At 39.7% G+C, this 21362-nt stretch overlaps 1 protein-coding gene across 1 annotated transcript; it reads left to right on the plus strand.

Moving 5' to 3' along the window:
* Nucleotides 1-839: 839 nt before the first annotated feature.
* On the plus strand, nt 840-20898 carry RBM5 (RNA binding motif protein 5). The gene is made up of 25 exons (XM_081851312.1): nt 840-995; nt 1952-2007; nt 6056-6281; nt 6741-6899; nt 7034-7103; nt 7539-7612; nt 9701-9784; nt 10598-10658; nt 10813-10878; nt 11999-12159; nt 12575-12672; nt 12866-12953; nt 13087-13164; nt 14056-14128; nt 14509-14597; nt 14983-15061; nt 15523-15614; nt 16207-16368; nt 16841-16987; nt 17066-17140; nt 17817-17996; nt 18633-18707; nt 19424-19521; nt 19607-19736; nt 20255-20898. Exons 2-25 carry the CDS (start codon nt 1991-1993, stop codon nt 20378-20380), a joined length of 2508 nt encoding a protein of 835 aa, XP_081707438.1. The 5' UTR covers nt 840-995; nt 1952-1990; the 3' UTR covers nt 20381-20898.
* Nucleotides 20899-21362: the final 464 nt, after the last annotated feature.

Below are 21362 nucleotides of genomic sequence, written 5' to 3' on the forward strand. Positions count from 1 at the left end.
AACAAGCGGCAAGCCTTTTGTTTCCCTGTACTTAGTAAGGCCCGTTTATGTATTTGCAATAGGACCAAAAATAAGACCAGAATCCGCCTTGACTAGGCGCGTCTGGAGAGGGAGGGGCGGCGCCGGCTACAAAGCGACTCAGTGGAGCGACGGGCGAGACGTTTCCCCATTCCTGTGTACAGTATATGCTTCCTCAACAGTAAGCCACACTGGGCCCAAGGAGACATAATACCAAGTAAATGCGCACAGGATCGCACCCATTACGTTCTTCGCTTGTTTCTCCAGAACGTGGCAATTTTGCAGAAAAGGCTTTTCTATAGACTGCATGTGAATTGCTATGTACCATTAAGGCGTGTGTTAGAAAGCCTACTTAATATCATTTCGCCATTATTATATATATTTTTTTAAAAAAATTAAACATCATCATGGTGCATTCACACGCTCCAGACTTCTGTTCAGCTCGCCGGCTTTATGAAATGGCCGTGATTGCCGGCGATGTAAATTTCACAAAATGGTTGTCGGCCCAGCGGGATCTTTGCAGTCGCTGTACATCACTTTTGCACAAAGCAGGCTCCGTGGCCGGCGGGGAGGAAACCCCGGGAGACGCTTGAGTCATGGGTCTACTTGGGAGCGACAAGCTTGCCGCGGTGGGTCTAGCTTCGCATCTCTGATGTCCCATCACGAACATTTTTGGGCACAATCCCGCTCTTCGCCCTCCCTCCCCCACCCCGCGAAACGCAATAAACGAAGGTTGGGCTCCAGCACACCGACGCTACCCAGCAGGCCGCGCGGAGCTCCAGGCTGCCTCTCGAGCTCGCGGCTCGCTGGAAGCTTCCAGGAGGAGGAGCGAGGAGGCGGGGAGCGCGAGGGATTGTGGGTAGAAGACGGCGAGCTCCCCTTCAGCGCCATTTTGTGGTGTTTGACAGAAGCTGGTGTGGCTACTGCTGTAGCTGTTGCGGTGGCAGAGGCGGCCCTTGGCCCATTTCCCCTCCCCGGTAGGTACTGAAAATCGGGTTTCCGATGCGGAGACGGCTATATAGTCAGTAGAGAAGAACTCGGGAGGAGTCCTTAGTCTGACTTGGGAATAACGAATTAGAATTTTTTTTTTTTGCTCTTCATAAGACTTTTAAGCCGTAACTGGAGCCTCCTACAGCTTCAGAGGCGCCAAAGAGCGAGCGAGAGAGAGAGAAGAGGCGCCATAGGGAGCCCGGTTTTTTGGGGGGGGGGGGCGCGGAGGTGGGCGCGGCGGTTTGGAGTGCCAACCGTTCGCTTTCTGAAGCAGGGGAAAGCTTAGGAAATGCTTTTTCGGTGGGAAGGAGCTTCAGTTTTAGGTGTCTTTTTAAATGCCTTTCCGTCCCTTCCTCCGAGTCGCCGCCTCCCCTTCATTGCCTTAGTGGCGAACTCCGCATAATTGCTATTGTGGTCCCTATTGTTGGTCGCCGCAGGTGTGCTTGCGTCCTGCGTTTCTCTCTCTCTCTGTCTGCTGCGGAATATCGGCCACCATCAAACGCCGCCCTGTCAGCCAGTCTCTTGCAATGCCCAGCGGGAGGCACCCGTTGTAGAAAGGATTCTTCTGGTTTAATTTAACCAAGACCAGCGTGGCCATTCCGCTTCTGACTTCTCTATTCCTTCCCAACATAAGCGTACCTTAAGAGTCACTTTTTGTGAATTTCTAAATATGTCTTTTAACACCTCTGCAGGTAACCCTTTTACAGCGATTCCCTGATTATCTTGTTACTGTTTTTCTTTTTTGCTGCAGACATAGCATTAGGAGCGAGGGTACTGAAAGCCAATTTTTAGTTCAAAGTACGCTGTTGGAGGGGCATTCATTACTAGGGTGCCTGACCAGGTTTTTGTAGGCTTTACTTTGGAGCCTTGCATTTCTGCACTATGCTTTAAAAATGATCGGTTCGGTGTCTGCATTGATTGTTTTTCTTCTTCTTCTAAATAGACAACTCAATTCACTAGAAGCAGGAACTGAAGGCAAGCCATGGGTTCTGACAAACGGTAGGCAAAAGCAAATATTGAAGTATTACATAATGGTGGCTGCAATTTCAGAGATGTAGATTGATGAAATATGAAAAACACTTTTTTCCCTGATGTGTTCCAGATCTGTGGTATATAAATGTATCTCTTTAGCAATCTTCAGGCGTTACTTGCATGATGGGAACATGTGTGGCCAGGGCGGCTGCATGGTCACTTGTTTAGCCCTGCCCCAAGTTGAATAGCCCCTGCTTCTGCCTTTTTGAAGCAGAGTGCCTATTTGCTCTACAGTATAAAAAACCTGGACAGTCGGGGTTCTAAATTGTGTAGGAAGCTTGCATGCACCTCGTTGGATCACACCAAATATCCATCTTGTTCAGCATCTTGTTTTTACAGTAGCCACCAAATGCCTGTGGTAGCTTGCAAGCAGCACTTGGTTTTAGCAGCACTCTGCCCACATATGATCTTTGGCAACTGGTATTCAGAGGCATATTGCTTCCAGTGTCATGAATTTGTTTAAATCTTTTTTTAAAGCCTTCCAAGATAGCCCTTATTAGATCTTGTAGGAATGAATTCCATAGTTTTAAATGCTGTGGGAAAAACATTTTTTATTGTCCAGAATTTTCCCACATTCAGTTTCACTGAATGATCCCAAGTACTGTGAGAAATGATTTTCTCTATCCCCCTTCTGCACATCATTCATAATTTGGTACACCTTTATCAGATCCTCCCTTACTTTCCCTTTTTAAATTTAAAAGGCCCCACATGTTGAAACCTTTCCTCATAGGGGGTTGTTTCATCCCCATGATCATATTCAATCTCCCTTTTTCAGCTCTACAACATCCTTTTTAGAAACAGAAGCCATAATTGTACTCCATATTCTGTGTATGGTCAAACCAAAGATTCGTATAACCATATTATGATATTAATAGCTTTATTTTCAGTGACTTTCCTAATGATCCTTAATATGAAAATCAGCATTTTCACCGCTGCTGCACAACACACATTTTCATCAAACTATTCACTATTACCCCAAGGTCCTCTTCCCTGTCGGTTACTACCTGTTTGGATCCTATATAAACACATGTGAAGTTGAGATACTTTTTGCCCCAATGTGCCTTATTTTACACTTGATTATGTTGAATTGCATTTTCCATTTTAATAGCCATTTACCCATTTTGGATGGATCCTTTTGGAGCACCTTGCAATACTTTTTGTTCTTAACACCTTGAATGATTTGGTGGGATCAGCAAATTTGGTCGCCTCACTGCTCACCACTAGATCCATTCACAACAAAGAAGTAAAATTTCTAGTTACTCTAAATGACAGTGCCCTTGAACAGTTGGCCATGGAAAAGAACAGAAGGGTGGTGAGCCCTCTACTTGATCTTTGGCATCCAGCACCTTTTGTGACTTGTAAATGTTATTGAATTGACTACAAACAGTGACCATAATGCTTTCAAATTGAACATACATGTAAGTGAACAATTGCTAAGATAGTCACACTTGACTTCAAAAGAAGAAACGTCACAATGGTTGGGGGGTTGTTCAAAACTATAATAATAAAAGCTCAGCTAAATTGCAGGTGAGAATGGGTACCATCAAGCCAATGTAATTAATGAGCAAAGTCAAATAATTATATGGAGTAAGGTTTCTTTAAATAAGTAGAAGTCCTATCCAAATCAGAACAAAAAGGAACACAAACTTGGCAAAAAGAAATGCAAATGGACAATGAGGGATGGAAAAAAGCACACTGCCAGTAGCCATAGATAGCCCTCTATGAATTTATGCTGATCCTTTTTTAAAGCCATCCCAGTTGGTAATCACTGCCTCCTGTGGAGAAACACTTTCTTTTGTCCCTTAGTGCAGGGGTCAGCAAGGTTTATCTTGCCTGGGCTGGATCAGTCCTGTGGAGATCCCTCCATGGGCCAGATTGTGGGTGCGCGTGACCGCACCCCCCTGCGATTTTCAGTGCCGTGGAAGCGAGTCACCGCACTGTGGTAGTTTAGTGCGTGGGCGGGCAACTCGGTTCGGGGGCAGCTCATGGACCGGTCAAACGACCTCCATGGGCTGCTTCATGGGCTTCTGGCCCATGGGCCTTAGGTTGCTGACCCTTGCCCTAGTGCCTAAAAAAATCTAAATCCCTCCTACTGTCATCACTTGTCATATCCATACATTGAGATTAATCACCTGTGCCTGTCTAGCACATTGAATATGTAGCATTTCAGAGAAAGCTACCTTGAAATTCTTAGCTTTCAATCTGCAACCAAGCAACCTAGAATACAATCCCTGCTTCAGAGTATATGTCACAAGATGATGGGAGGACCTGTAATCTTTGAGTCTGGTCCTAAATGCACAACCCCTTTCGCCAGATGTCCTTGTGTGTTGATGCTTTCCCTGTATGTGTTCACTTTACACAGGTAAAGTAATAAAAGCTGCTTTGATTGTTTTGATGGAAAGGAAGAGTAAAAATGTGTTTAATAAATAAAAGTGTTTTTTATAAAGCACTTGAACCACTTTTGTGCATGTATTAACATAGAAAAACAGTTGTGTATTTAACATATTAAAGAAATACACAACACTAACACAACTAAAAATTAGCTAATACGTTAGGTACAAGAACCTGAGCAAGAGAGTGTACAATACTTAGGACCCAACTATTTGTATATTTTACCACATCAGTGTAAACAGTAAATAAGGACATATATCCCTGTAAATTTAAATCATCCCTGAAAGCTAACGATTTTGGAGTTCATTTTTTAACAAATAGATTTCTTATTTTTTGTCTTTACAAATGTTAAGTAAGATGCATATTAAGTAATTTTTTAGCATTCTAGCTGTGTCCCAAATACTATAAAAACAAATCCCAAAAGGCAGGTAGGGAATTTGTTTTCCGGTGAAATGCTATTGAGATTTTAAAAGCAGTTAATGTAGCAATCATTTCTACAACTGTGTTGTCTTCTTAAGTAATTTACAGCACAATCCTGTACACATTTTCTTAAGTCCTGTCTCCCCCAAAGCTTATTACCTAGCAATTGGTTTGGGGATTGTAACTCTGAAATCTAAAATCCTAAAGTAACCTTTTATTTGTTAAGTGTAAAACAGCCAAATTACAAGATTTACTTTTTTATATACATGCAAAAAGAGAGTGCAATTTTCATGCTGTCTTCTATAGCTACTTAGTCAGTCATCAATTAATTTGATTTTTTTTTTATAGAGGTAAAAATCACAGGAAAAAATACTTGATTTTTTCCCCAATTTAACATTTGTTAGGATTTCTTAAAATGAATGTCTCCCTATAAAGTCACAAGTGCATAATAATTCTTATTAGTCAAAGTTGTACCTGAAATTACCCTGGGCCACCTTTATATATTCCTGGGTAGCTCTTTATGAAAAGGGAGAATCACATGCAAATTACAGACAGTGACCATTTTAGGCACATCCGATATGTTTGTGACTGCACACATGTGCATTGCGTTGAACCCAGAAGTAACACAAAAAGGGGTGGGGTGTTTGCAGGTTTTTTCAGTGGTGTTTCAAATACCGTATTGGCCTGAATATAAGCCTCACTTTTTCCCCAATTTCCAACCATGAAAAGTTTAAGTGCGGCTTAAATTTGCAACCTTACAAAATTTGGCTTTTATGATATCTCTGCTGAAACAGACATACGGTAAAACAGAACAGGTATGAGTCCCTGCTGAATTTTAAGGGAGTGGCTTATATTTGGGTATTGTCTCTCTCCCCCCCCCTTTGAATTTTAAAGGTATGGCTTATATTTGGGCCAATATGGCATATGTGATTTCACTTTAAGGTGCAATTACTTAGAATGTAGCCCCCACATAATTTGGGAGTTACTTGTATAGCCATGTGTTTCTCTCTCTCTCTCTCTCTCTCTCTCTCTTTCTCTCTCTTTCTCTTTCTTTTTAAGCCGTTGTACTATGATGTCCCAGTGTGGTTGGGGCTACTTGGGGCTTTATTTGATTGTTTTTTGCATAACCCTGCTGACCCTGTTAAAAGCTTTGTTGATTAATTACATTTTTCAAGCTGTCTGACTTGACCAACTCTTTGTGTAGTGTGAGCAGAACTGAACGGAGCGGAAGATACGGCTCTATCATAGATAGAGATGATCGTGATGAGCGGGACTCCAGAAGTCGTCGACGGGATTCTGATTATAAAAGATCTAGCGAGGAGCGCAGAAGTGACAGATACGATGATTACCGGGATTACGATAGTCGGGATTATGATGGCAGAGATTATGATGGTAGAGATTATGATGGTAGAGATTATGACAGTCCTGAGGTGAGCGTAATTTCTGTGTACATGGAAAGTTTTGAACAACACATGTTTTTACTTTGGTTACTGTTATGCAGAAATGGGAAACAGGTGGCCCTCCAAATACTCTTGGTTAGCATTTTCCATCATCCTTGACCATTGTCCATTCTGGCTGGGACTGATGGTGATTGGAGAACCTCGACTGTTGGAGGGCTACAGGTTCCTTATCCCTGGCATAATGAGTGTTTTTGTATTGTGCTGTTTCCTGTGTTAATAAATGGTACACTTCCTAGCTTTACTTACTATATGGAGCTCGTATGGTCAATATTTTTTCTGGATACTGTAGAAAGTAAACGTATCTCATGTTTCTCAAGCAAAGAAAGGATTGTTTGAATATGAATTGAATGATTTTCACAAGTCCTGATTTTTTTTTAATGGATAAACTGCTATAGAGTCAGCTTGCTAAAACACATGCTTACTTGGCAGAGAGAGCGTGAACGCGAGCGGCGTAATAGTGACAAATCAGAAGATGGATATCATTCTGATGGGGACTATGGAGAGCATGACTATCGAAATGACAATGATGAGAAAGAAAGCAAGACCATCATGTTGCGTGGGCTCCCTATCACTGTTACAGACTATGATGTAAGTAATACTTAACTATTGTCTTTAGAATATTTGGATTGCATTAGAATAAATGCTGAAACAGCTTATATAATCTTGAAAAGCACTCGATTTTTAATATTAATAGTTTTTTAAAAAATTAAACTTGCATACAGATTCGCGAGATCATTGAGTCCTGTGAAGGCCCTCGGCCTGCAGATGTGAGGCTGATGAAGAGAAAGACAGGTGAGAATGTTAACCTATTTGTTTGGCAGTACTTTCCTCTTCCCCAGGCCTAAAACGTTTTCCCCACACCTGCAAGTACAATCAGAATGAAAGGTTTGCCATGGGTAAGGAATTTAGCCTTTTGAAAGGCTATAGATAGTGGAAGAAGCCTTCAGATTTTTATATATTAAAGGGTATGGTAAGTAACACCTACTGTTAATTTGTTTTTAAACTTTAGTAGTTCATTGCATGGTTACCTTTAAACATGGATCCCATTCAGGTGTTAAGGCAGCTTGGTTTCCTTGCCATGGCAAAACAAGAAGCAAATTCAGAGTTGACGTCGCATTTATAAAACTGCTTTGTCATGAAGTAATGAAGCAGTTGGAGAGAGATTCACCTGTTTTAAAGGAACTGACTAACACAACTATCCCGTCTATATCTGAATGCTGTCTCTAGGTGTAAGCCGTGGTTTCGCCTTCGTGGAGTTTTATCACTTTCAAGATGCTACCAGCTGGATGGAAGCCAATCAGGTTGCTTCACTCACAAAGTCTAGATTATTCCTGAAAATGGAACAAGTCTGTACAGTTTTTAAAAAGGAATAAATGAAAGGCTGAAGGAGTGGTTTGTTCCAAAACCATGACTTCCTAAAGATTAAAAGCTTTGTATATGTTAAAATTTTCAAAATGTGTTATAGTGCTAGAGAGCCCCAGTAGATTTGCCAAGCTGCCTGTTATAAAACCAGCAGATTACTATTCTGATAATAACGTAGCATTTTACCTGACTGATTTGGTCTCTAAACATTATTTCCATAGTAACTTCTCAAGTTTCAAACCATACAGGCTTTTCTGAATGCAGTAATACTGTATGTGCTTTATGCCAACACTAGCTGTGAAAGGGCAGTCTATTAAACTGCAGCTGCACTTTTATAGTAACGCATATGCCTTTTCAATATTACTTAACAAATGAAAGTGGAACATTGTGGAGTATTACTAATGTAATCAACAAAAAATTGTAATTAAAATAATAGTGAAATATCTCCCTGCTTATTTCCAGTGCATTGGTATGCTTCTGGATTACTAATACTTCAGTTTTTCATAGCAAAACCTCTCTCCCACTGAATTGCTGTTAAGCTAGACCTATGCAGCTGGTGGAGATATTAAAAATCTATAAAGAGCAGAAATACAATTATTGTGGCTTAAAAACAAGATTGAAAATGCATCTTTTGCTGAATTTTTCCACTTCTGACATCCAATAACCAGGAGTATAATATGTATTTCTCTGGACTTCAAATCATGGGCAACCACCACAACACTTAAGCTGAAAGAGTACCTAATCCTTGCATGCATTAAATGACTTTTATGGTGTTCATAGCATGCATTGGTGGCGCAGATGGGTGCCTGAATTAACATTAACTGGATTTACTTGTAAACTCTGCACAATTTTTAACATATACAAAGCTATATCAGTATTCATCTTACTGAATAAATTTCAAATTCACTCCAAAAAATAACCACACATCCTCTAGCATTAGGGAAAAGTAGTCAAGTCTCCCCAGTGGCCCTGTTGCTAACTGTCAGACAAACATGATTTAGTGTAAATATGCCAGCAACTTGTGTGTGCATAACCCAGTTTGTTCTGGGTCCTTCAACCTTCCCCTTACTTGCCTACTCTAGCAATAAAAGGATGAAATCTGCACCCTATAAGTTTCTTCATGCCATTTATATTTAGAACTTTATTTTCTGACGTAATATTTTAGCTAAAAATTAGGTTTAACATACACATCTTGACGTACTTAAAGGTGCATCTCTCTGAATGAATAGCTGTTAATGGCTTACAGAAATTAGGGGAGGGATAGGGGAACTATGTATATGTAGGAATCAATAAAGTTTAAGTTGAGAAACTTGGCTTCTTCGTATACGTTTAAGCAGCTAATCGTTATAGCGTCAATCTAACTTTGAAGGGGCACTGAGAGCAAAATGAACTGGTACCCTATTGTGAAATTTCAGTAGCATTGTAGTTATTTGAAGAAAGCTACTATCTGAAGAATGCAAATTTCTTACACAAGCTTTTATGTGAACCGATGAATTAGTCAAAAAAAATTCATACTGAACGTGTGTTCAGTTCATGACCTTTTGTTCAGCCTCCAGGAAGCTAACCAGGGTCCTCTTGGGAGAAATTACTGTACTTTCAAGGGGCGCTTCATGAAGAAAGCAACTGAAAACAATCCATTTGTTTTGAAGTTTTAAATTTCTAGGGTGTTTGGAGTTGGGAAAGAAGTGAAGCAATCACTTGACAATATTTTTAAAAGCGTGTTGCTATGCCAGTAGGACTCGGTCTCCTTTGAGACATTTCCTGGTTCCATGTCAGCGCTTAGTTTTGGCAGCTTGATCAACACTCCCTGATTTCGTTTACTTTTACTGCACATCCCATTTTCTTACTGCCCGTGTCCTGCAGGATTGAATGGGCAGAGTGTAGGAGGCGGTGGTTGGTTCTCTACGTCCTCCCCATATGTTGTCCATTTAATTCATGAGCACTGAATCCTCCGAAGTGTGCTCTGCCATGGGAAAATGGACATCTGTGCCGTGATACAGGAATAACTAAATGTGCTTTTTTTGCAGAAAAAACTGTTGATTCAAGGGAAACAAATCGCAATGCACTACAGTAATCCCAGGCCTAAATTTGAAGACTGGCTTTGCAACAAGGTAAAGCAATGTTTCATATCTTTCCTAGTTGCTCTTTAACTTCATTAATCATTATTGACTACACCCATGGAAGTGACTTAAATTTTAGTAACATTTAAAATTCAGAGTTATTACAGCAAAATCTAAATAAATTATAAGGCTTGCCACAAACAAGTACAAACAGTTCAGCAAGAATATACATACCCAGGGAATGATCTGAAGGTGTGTGAGGCCATTCCTTGCTGAAGCTAAGCAGGTCTGTGTCTAGTATTCAGTGCCTGGTTTGGTGACCTTTCTGGGAACCACTAGTGTACTTCCCTGGGTTCCACATTGGAAGAAAAGCGGGAGATAAATATGAGAAAATAGAAAGGTTAACAAACTTTAAAGGCAAAAGCCACTGATTATTGGCTCCATGTAGAGATGGTACAGTGTTCTAAAACGATGAGAAATTCTGTGTGTTTTCCCTTCTGTGCTCTTAATGCACGTTCCAGGGCTATAGACCCATGCAGCTGATGGAACTGTGAGCTCTAGCTCTTCTCAACACTGAACAATGTTTACTCCAAATTCAGTGATTCTGTAATATTTCAATAGAAAGATGGGCATTGCCAAGAAAATGCTATAGAGGATAGGCTAGTTTATTTTATAGAGGCTACTTGCAGAATTGCTATTTGTGTGAACGGATAAAGTTTGTTGAGACTGGTATCTGAAGGCTGCAGATTATGATTATATGTGGTAACAGTTTCACTTTAAATTAATTGGTATAGATGTGGTATGCTACAGCAAGCTTCATCAGCTGAATGATCTAAAAATGTAATGGATTTGTTTGTTTGTTAGTGCTGCCTTTACAACTTCAGGAGGCGTCTAAAATGCTTCCGTTGTGGAGCAGATAAATTTGGTAAGTTCTATTTGAGTAACTTAAACTAAAGATATTTTTATTTTACAATTATAAGTTATGCATGTTATTCTTACTCTGACATAGTAGAGGCGTCTTGATGTAACAACCTAAGTTACTGCATGATTAAAATTATTTTTTCTGATTTGCAATAAAGATTCAGAACAGGAGGTACCACCTGGAGGTCCAGAGGCTGTTCAGTCTGTAGACTACTACTGTGATAGTGAGTAAAGTCTCAAGTCTTCTGTTATACTGTGGGATTGGTCGGCCAAAGTGTGTGTTGCAAGACAAAGTCCATTTCCTGCCAAGATCCCCATAGATTTGATTCAGTATTTTCATTTTCATTTCAGAAGAGTAGACCATAGGGCAGAAATCCAAGGTGCTGAAGCACAGTAACCCAGAGATTTATAAGAAGTATTGATATCGTTTTAGCTCAGGACACTTGAAACCCAAATTTAGCCCTCACAGCTGTTGCAGGGCTTTCTTTACCCCATTCTTTTCCCCGCCTTCCTCAGTCTTCAAGCATGTTTTTCTCTTTGATGTTTTTTAAACTGATCTTTCTCTACCACCACTCTAAGAGCACATACTCCTCTGCTTCCCCTCCTTAGTACATTACTCTTCTTTTTCTTTTTCATCGGTGGCTCAAGTTTCAAAATGTTCTCAGATTTCAAAAAGCTTTGCTGCAGATTTTGTAAGCTATTCTTGGTAAATAAATTTTCTAATTATGAAATGTTGAGCATAATAAAACATTTTGGCACTTTGAGAATTGGTTTTCTCTATGTTTTCCCTTCACTCACTGCCTCTCCCTCCCCTTTTTGGGTCCCTTTCTGTAGACAAGAACCCTCCCCCCCTCATTGTTTCCTCCCCTGCAATCATGTCATTTCCTATAAGACTTTATTCTCTTTATTGGGTTCTTCCTGCTCCCCATTCTTAGTACATATAGGAAAGGCCTCCTATCTAGCTTTATATTTATATTAAGAAGTTCTAACATATAGGCAACAACCGATTTATGTGATTCCAAGGGACACACGCCCGCCCCAGAAATCGCTAGAAAAGAGGGGGTGGGGCAAGCTTATACACACTCCACCATTGTGTACAATAACCCAGAACACAACTCCCACATAAATCAGGGGTTGCTTGTACTCATATTTAAAACTACATTTTACTAATGTATTCCTGTGATAGTGAGTGTAACATATAAATGACTAGGTTATATTCATATACCTTAGGTGTTATTACAAAATATTAATACAATATTTTTTAATTTATGAATTTGGTGTGTTCTTACACTTAAAGGGTAATATATGGAGCATCTTGTAATAACTTGTTATTTGTTCTCCTAGCTCTTATTCTCAGAAACATAGCCCCTCACACAGTAGTGGAATCGATCATGACAGCGCTATCACCATATGCTTCACTGGCAGTAAATAACATTCGACTTATTAAAGACAAACAGACCCAACAGAATAGAGGCTTTGCTTTTGTACAATTGTCTTCAGCAATGGTGAGAACATACTTTATTTCACTTTGATACTGAATTTCGTATATGGTCACTGGAAAAAAGTAAAAGTATTCCAGTTCAGTGAGATGTGCAGCATCTTGAGCAACTGCACCTTCTCTAGCTTTGTAGAGGTAGTGGAATTAAAGCAACTTTTGGAGGATCATCTTATTGAAGTACCACATTTATGGCTTACATAGTACTAGATGAGTGGGCAAAACACTTCTTAAATGTGGTGAGAAGGGTACAGCGTTTGGTCATTTTATCAGTCAGAGGTGTTGTATCAGGCCATTAATACTCATAATAGGACAAAAAAAAGGTATGCAGCCCACGTGATGTGCCTGCCTAGCTCAGTGCCCTTCTGAGCAATAATTTTGTGTTTTAATTTGAGCTTTGTCCAATAACTGTAATTTCTTTCTAGGATGCTTCTCAGCTGTTGCAAATTTTGCAGAGTCTTCAGCCACCTCTTAAAATAGATGGCAAAACAATTGGTGTGGATTTTGCCAAGAGTGCCAGGAAGTGAGTTTCATTAACTGCTGTTTTTTCATATTTTCGTATGTCAAATTTTCTCCAAATGGTAAATAATTGGAAATTGGTATTGCTGCTATATTTGCAAATGTCAGTGATAAAACAGAAATGAAAAGGTGTTTTGAAGCTTTTTATGATAGCAGGTTGCCTGTGAAATGTTCTTAGATGTTTTTCTTGTTTTTAGGGATTTGCTTCTCCCAGATGGTAATCGTGTCAGTGCTTTCTCTGTTGCTAGTACAGCCATTGCTGCAGCCCAGTGGTCATCAACCCAGGTAGGGGATCTGAGTCTAAAATTGATTGTTGTAAATGACCTTGCCTTATTCCATCACTTTAAGAGCCATCTAAACAGCCTTTGTGTTTGGTTTGGTTTGGTTTATTTACTTTACCATATCCTTTAATTTATAGCCTCAAAGTGGAGAAGGTGGAGCAGTTGAATTCAACTACCTCCAGCTGGGACAGGATGGCTATACCCAGTACACTCAGGTACGTATGACTAATATTATCTTAGGTTCACAAGTGAACGGAAATAAGTTGTCAGAAAGTTTCCTCTCTTTTCCCACCCACTCCAAAAAGCCCATCCAGGGCTATGAAATGGGGGGCAATGAGCTTCTGGGAGGATAATGAATCATCCCAGAATCGGATTGGGCTCTTCCCCGGTGGTTTTTTTTTTTGTTTTTTTTTTCAGTTAAGCTGAACCTTAGACAGGATCATCTATAAGATTCCCCAACCCTCCAGGAGGCAGAAAACATCATCATTATTATGCATTTCTTTTCTATACCACTTTATATTTTAAACGAGGGGGAATCTCAAAAGCTGTTTACAACACATTAAAACATCAAATAAAACAATCCAGAATCAAACATTACTGAAGAAAGTCAAAGTATACATTCAAAACAACATAACAGGAAACTGAAGATTTCAAAATAAAACATTACAAAGGCAGTAAACCACAGAATGCAAATTTAATGCAACAAAAATATCTTAAACGTTTTGTAAGAAAACATTGCTAAAGGAAGTCAAATGTAAAATGCACATTTAAAACAGCATAATTAACAAGAGAATATCTTAAGCATAGAACGCATCCTGCCAAGGGTGGTTCATGGTGGGTGGTAGCTGTAGCAGCTCAGGCCTGATGACCCTGGGTCTGCACTAAAGAGAGAACCAAAATGGTCTCCAACCTCTTCAGCAGCCTCAGCTTTTTGTAGCTGGAGTCAGTCAAGGCCCGCCCTCCCAAAGCTGGGTGGAAAAAATTCCACAGGGCAGGGAGCATGACTTCCAGGACTTTTCTTGTATACATTTATTTCTGTTAAGAGCCAAGCCTGTGTATTTATATTATGTACCACACAAGTAATTTTGTCTTAATTCTTTGCATAGTGTTCACAGGATTATCAGCAGTTTTACCAGAATCAAGCAGGAACATTGGACACAGATACAGCTACAATATCAGGTAACAGTTTCCTCTTCCTATTACTGTGGTAAAATTCTACTTACCCATTTTCCTGTGCAAGAGCTGTGTGGAATACTCAGTGCTGGTCTCTGCATTCAGTAGAGTGGCATACAAGGGTAAACAATGAGTTTGTGCATTTGAACAGTCTAGAAAATCTAAATGCTCTAGTTCAGGCATGGCCAAACTTGGCCCTCCAACTGTTTTGGGACTACAATTCCCATCATCCCTGACCACTGGTCCTGTTACCTAGGAATGATGGGAGTTGTAGTCCCAAAACAGCTGGAGGGCCAAGTTTGGCCATGCCTGCTCTAGTTGAGTAACAAAGTGCTATTGTAGTTTTTCAGATTGCTTTGCTGAACTTTTAATAACTCTATTGCCAGGTACTCCAGTGACAAGTGCTACTACAGCAGCTGTTGTTTCCCAGAGTCCTCAGTTATATAATCAACAGAACAGCTCTCCCGATTCTCCGGTAAATATAATCTGTATTCTGTTGGAGTGAGATTTTATCTTATAATAATTTGGAAGGTACATTTGGCTGAAAGATATTGGTGTGGCTTAGTAAAGCTTGCATGTATAAACTCCATTTTGGAAGTATTGACCTGTATGTAGTATACTGAATAGGTTCATTTAAGGCAGCCTTCAAGATCTAGTGAACTCCAGATGTTTTGAACCTCAGCTTCAGTTAACTGCTTTTGGCCATGCTGATTTGGCTGGTGGGAATTGTAGTTAAAAAACCATCTGGAGGGCACCAGGTTGAGGGGGACTGAGTGTTAAGTTCTTTTATGTTAAGTTACTGAACAGTTGCAACTTTTAAAGATCCTATTTTTAAATTGTCTCTCCCCCCCCCCCCCTAGACTCAAGTAGCACAGCCAGGCACTAGTGCGCAGGTGCCATCAGCATCTTCAACTGGCGTGGTCCCTGGCACCAAGTATGGTAAGCAAACTTCCCTTCCAATGATCAATGGAAATAGACAGCAGTTTACACTCATATGTATTGATAGTGCTCATTTTTAGGACAAAAGTAACCATGTGGGTAGGATGAACTTGTTTTTAATCGGCTGTAGTGTTTTCCTGAAGTGAGAATATCCAAGACCTTTGGGGGTTGGGAGGCAAAATGAAAGGGCAAAGGCACTGCTGGAAGGAAATGAGTGATACAGAAAACAGGTAAAGGGAGTTGAGAACGATTATCAGAATTGCTATGAGCAGGATTCCAGATGATACCTGTGGGTGTCTCAGACCTAGGGTTGATCGAGACTAGTTCATTATGAGCAAGTTGGCCAGACAACTGCTGCTTTATCATATTTACTGTTGCGATTTGTGGTTTTCTTGACATCTACTAAGTAATGGTGATATAACACACGCAGCTAATAATAGCTCACATTTCTAAATTTTCAGCTGTTCCAGATACTTCTACATACCAATATGATGAATCATCAGGTTTCTATTATGATCCTGTAACGGGGCTCTATTATGATCCAAACTCCCAGGTAAACAGTGCTCGCAGCTCTTTTTAACTAAAAATAACATGGGGTCATAACCTGTGCCAAATCGTGCATACCTTTTGGAAACAGAGTGTCAGAGTAATCTGTTTCCCAGGCCTTGAACAGTTACTGTCAGTGGAGAGTACTGTGGTAGAAGTACCAATTGTCCAACTTGGTATTAATTTGCAGTAGTGACATGTGCATTCATGCATGTGCTGTTCACAGGCTGCCATATAGCCATTTGATTGGTATCTCTTTCAAATCTTTGGTATTATCTGACACAATCTGAAGAAGTGTGCAGGCACATGAAAGCTCATACCAATAACAAACTTAGTTGGTCTCTAAGGTGCTACTGGAAGGAGTTTTTTTATTTTATCTGAAACAATGTTTGCACAGACAATATTTCAGAAAATCAGGCTGCATAGGGAGTTAATCTGTCGATTAATAATGTGAACCCATAACAATCCAAATTTAACTCGAACTTGTTCTTGGTTTTGGTATCTGTCTCTACACGAGTTGCATATGAGGAAATTTATTTTTTTGAAAGGTAACTTGATGTATAGGATATTAATTGATATGGATTCCCCCCCCCCCCCAGTATTACTACAATGCGATAACACAGCAGTATCTTTACTGGGATGGTGAGAAAGAGACCTACATGCCTGCAGCAGAGGGTACATCTTACCATCAGAATAATGCATCTTCCACAAAAGAAGGGAAAGAGAAGAAAGAGAAGCCCAAGAGTAAAACAGCTCAGCAGGTGATGATCAGAATGACAGCTTTAATTGATAAAATCAAAGTTTGCATGTTTGAACACAAAACACTCTTTTTACTTCAATCACGTAATGAAAATTGCATGTCTTATTAACATTATTAAGTGAAAAACTGGATAGCTTAAAAGTATTTGGCACCATAAGCAGGCAGGTGTGGTTACATGTTTACACTATCAGTGGGTCCCAATATGCTCAAATCACTTAACAGGATGACACCTCTCGTGAACCTAGGCAATTTAGTAATATAACCTTTAAATGACGAACTAAACACCTTGGTTATGTAAAGATTTTCAAATACATGTCTTTACACACTAGTTTGATAACTCATTTGACAAAATTGAGTTGCATGTGAATAACCTGAAATCTGTAGGTGCGGAAAATGTGGTATTGTATGCAGATACTAAATTAGATTTGTTTTATTGGTATAGACTTAATTTATGTCAATGTTTTCCTATTTAGATTGCTAAAGACATGGAACGTTGGGCTAAGAGTCTAAACAAACAGAAGGAGAACTTCAAGAATAGCTTTCAGCCTCTGAATGCAAGGGAGGAAGAAAGACGAGAATCTGCAGCAGCTGATGCTGGCTTTGCTCTGTTTGAGAAAAAGGTAAAGGTTGGTAGGATTTAATATCTTAAAAGGATATTGTATACAGTTTTGGGGCTTAACAGTTCTTTCTTTCTTCAGGGTACCTTGTCTGAGAGACAGCAGATAATAACAGAAGTTATAAAGAATGGTGGTGAAGATGATAACCCACTGAAAGTGAGTGAATAGAAACTTGCACTGACATTAGTGTTGTTTAAGTTTTTTGTTAACATGCCTAATTCATAAATAAGTTTTGGCGAGTGCTTTCTTTGAGCTGTGAAACACGTGTTCTTTTTGTGATGGAGCAAGAATCAGAATCGATTTTTTTTTTGCAAGCTTATATTTAGTGGTCAGTCTTATTTCAGCTAAACATGTTAATTAATTAGGCTTCTGTGTCCTTTATGCAATAATTTAGAAGTTTGCAGACAGGTACTGAAAATAGGAAGGAGTATTTTGGGACGCTTTTAATCTCTGGAGTTGCAAAAGGGCTGTTGGCCATTGTGATGAAACTTTGTTGGTCTTAGCTGGGAAACTGATCTTTACAGTAACTCCTTTCTTTTTAGGGTGTTCCTTCTAAAAAGGAAGTAAAGCAACACCTGAGAGTTATGGGATATGGGACATTCAGTAGAGTTCTAATCTTGTCAGGGAAACAAATGCAATTTACATGTTCATAGGGTGCCTCTTTGTCAGGCATGTTGAGCTGTAGAACAGCAGTGGCCTGAGGTTTCCTATATCAACCCTCTAGTAGCCTGGTAGAGCCCATAACAATCTACTGTCTATCACCTGCCCTTTAGTGTGATAGAACTTGGCAGCTTGTATTTATTGGGCTAAAATGACATTACTCCTCTTCCAGCGTGGATTGGTGGCTGCTTATAGTGGAGACAGTGATAATGAAGAGGATTTCTTGGAAAGGCTGGAAAATGAAGAAGAAAAACTAACAGACTGGAAAAAAATGGCCTGTTTGTTATGTAGAAGACAGTTTCCAAATAAAGAAGCTCTAGTCAGGCACCAACAGCTCTCTGATCTTCATAAGGTAATCAACTTCTTCAAACAATAAACTCAATATTGCAGAATTTTATAGTTGCCACCCAAAATAACTGAATATCAACTTGTTCTCTTGGCTTGGCGCGGGGGTGGAAGCATGGAAAGTGGTCAGGAGGATTCTAGACAAGTGGAGAGTTTCTTTTTTCCCCTCTGTAGTTCGAACCTTGTCTTAATTATAGTTACTTATATCTCACCTACTAAGTAATACTAAACTCCATTTTAAAAAGCACAATAAGGAATATCAACATAAAAAAATGTTAGTATTTTTTCCACAGGGTAGTTGATGATAGAATGGCTCTGGCTTTGCGGGGTGGGGGGCAGTAGTGAGCTGGAGTGCACTCTTAATATTACTATGCCTGTCTATGTCTCCTGTTGGGATACTTCCCACAGGGTTGTATCCCACTCCCACATGATTGGGGGGGGCACAAATTTTGTCTGTCTTTTTAGATACACAAAATAGTATGTGGCATTGAGCTTCTCATTTGCAGTGTTTTATTACTTATGGATATTGCTTGTTAGGAATAAAACCGTGAGGTAGTCTTAAATCAGAAAATATTTTTTTAAAAAATAGCTTCCTGTGCCAGTCTCAATTATTCAATTTTGATGATTGTTTTTTCCTATAAAGCAAAACATGGACATCTACAGGAGATCGAGACTATCAGAGCAAGAGCTCGAAGCCTTGGAAATGCGTGAGAGAGAGGTAAGTGGTATGTAAACAAGACAATAGATTTTGAGGTGTTCATTCAGCCCCCAGGCAATCATTCCACAACCATTCTGTTGCGATCCCCAAGATTTGGGTTAATTCTATTGCTTTCAAAAATAAATTGGAATGATAGAAATGCAAACTATGGTTCTCAAAAAGGAAATAATTAAAATATGGGAAGTCCTGGATTGAAACTTGGTAGTTGAAAAAATCTCAAGGGGAAGGAATATATCTTGCCAACCCCTGACATTTAGGAGCTTCCAGTGTCCTAGTTTTCTGCAACACAGAAAAAAATACATCTCGTTCACATGTGTCTTTTGGGGTGGGGAATAAAGATTTTAGATCAACTAGTTATGTAACCAAAATCTGCAGAATGATTGCCATTCATGTACTTTATGTATTAACTGTTGCAATCTGGTTCAGAACTTTTTGTTGTGCCCCCTTTATTTTGTCAGCGTTAAAAATGGGCAACAATTCTTAATTCTGAAAGTAATTGAATCCAGTAGCAATAGAGTGGGATCAGTCTGTATGATGTGCACCCGTTCTTTCTCTTTTTCTCCACTGTTTGGGTATTGTACTTGACTCTCTTGCATTCTGTGCTGCCTACATCAATAGATGCCACATTGTTTTGCTACTTAGAAGCAGAAGGGTACTAGAGTATGTGCTGGGGTTGACAATGAGTTCAGAAGTTGATGAAATTGATATAATTTCAGATGAAATACAGAGACAGAGCAGCTGAAAGACGTGAGAAATACGGCATACCAGAGCCACCAGAGCCAAAGCGGAAAAAAGTGTTTGATGCAGGCACTGTGTATGTATTTGAAATACTTTACCATTTTACATTTAAATTAAATTCTCTAAATTTTCCTTAGTTTAACTGTGTGTTTGTTTTTTAGGAATTATGAACAGCCCACAAAAGATGGCATTGACCATAGTAATATTGGCAACAAAATGCTTCAAGCTATGGGCTGGAGGGAAGGTTCAGGATTAGGAAGGAAATGTCAAGGTATCACAGCCCCCATTGAGGTAAGCAGGGAGGAGTTGTATATGGTTATCATCCTAGATAGTTGAAAAGTGGTTTAAAAATCTGAATTACACTTAAGTACACAATCTTAAACATGCCCACGCTTCCATCTCTCTTGAATGGAGGAGAGATGCTCAGAACAAGTGTGGCAGTGACAGATTTAGGTGACCTTTTCCCATTGGGGGACACACTTGCTCACACCATTTTGTGCTCCTGTTTCTTTCTGCTTTTATGGATGTGACAGCCATTTTGTGTTAACCACGGCAGATGTTTTCTGAATAACACTCATGGCACTTTCCAAATGTGCCCACTGGCCCCAAAAAAGGTTGCTGAATTGGGACAGCATACCTGAGGAATATTTTTTTGGGGGGGGGTGGATCATACTTGTTTGGCTAAAAAGTGAGTTTAAATTATTTTTCAGAGGTGGGGTGTTCTCCCATTGAGACTTGTGATGAATGAAACGTAACTTCTGTGGTCATGTTTGTTTTGCTGCTACTAAAATACCTGTGTTTCTTTGCAGGCTCAAGTGAGAATGAGGGGAGCTGGGCTAGGAGCAAAAGGTAGTTCTTACGGTGTCTCTACAGCAGACTCTTACAAAGATGCAGTACGGAAAGCTATGTTTGCTCGATTCACTGAAATGGAATAAGCACCGTCCATCTTGGAAGCAGAAAAGCATGAAACATCTCACCCTATTTTTCCCCAAACAGACTGTTAAAAACCTTATGACCTTGGAGGCATTGCAGTTACTTTAGTTATGGCTTGAGGTTAACTACTTCTAGTTACAGGATTTCCATTAATTCCAGCGTGTAATGCTTCTCTTTGTGGATCATAAAACACAAAGCACCACAGCTTCATGTTGGAAGAACCATAACTAGATTAAAAGGGGGTGCTGGATCTTTATACATTTTTGTATATAGTGTAAATTTATGTGTCATGCTATTAAATTTGTGTAGTCAAAAACCCACACCTGTCCTGTGGAGCAGTTGAGGAAGTGTTAATGTGATTTTACACTGTTATATCTGCCTACTTTGTACTGTTTCTCATTTTTGGCAAAACTTTCCTGTATATTTTGTAAGATAATGTCTTTGTATAGTTTTTTTTGAAGATTTTGATTATAGATGCCAGTCCAGGCTTCTTTCAAGAAGAAATAAAGCCTAAACCAAATTTTGTTTCTCAGCGGGGAAAGTTGATTTGTGGCAAAGAATAAGTGACAATGTCTAACTACCTGTTTGCTGATGATAACAAATAGATAAAATACCTTTGGTCCTGCTCTGAAGTATTGAGAAAAGGATGGATGGATGGATGCAAAAAATGGCACCTACTGCCCTAGTTCCCATGACACCAGCAGTCCTGTTGACAACACTAACCAAGTTATTTGAGCTCTTATCACATAATTGGGGTTGTGTTATGGGAATATATCCATCTGGGGATTAACAAATAAGAAAGATTTAGGAAGACTGCAAGTGTGCCAGCAGAACTCCAGTAAAAGAAATGGGTCAGGATCCTATGCCCAAGCAACTATATAGCCAGTCCCCTACTGCCACATCAATTTCCTTCCCTTCCTAGTATGGGATAGTGGTTTCTCCTACCTTCTCTGCTCCTGTTTGATGGTTTTTCGCTTTCTTTGC

This window comes from Podarcis erhardii (genome assembly GCF_964252035.2).
Source record: "Podarcis erhardii genome assembly, chromosome: 2".
NCBI lineage: Eukaryota > Metazoa > Chordata > Lepidosauria > Squamata > Lacertidae > Podarcis > Podarcis erhardii.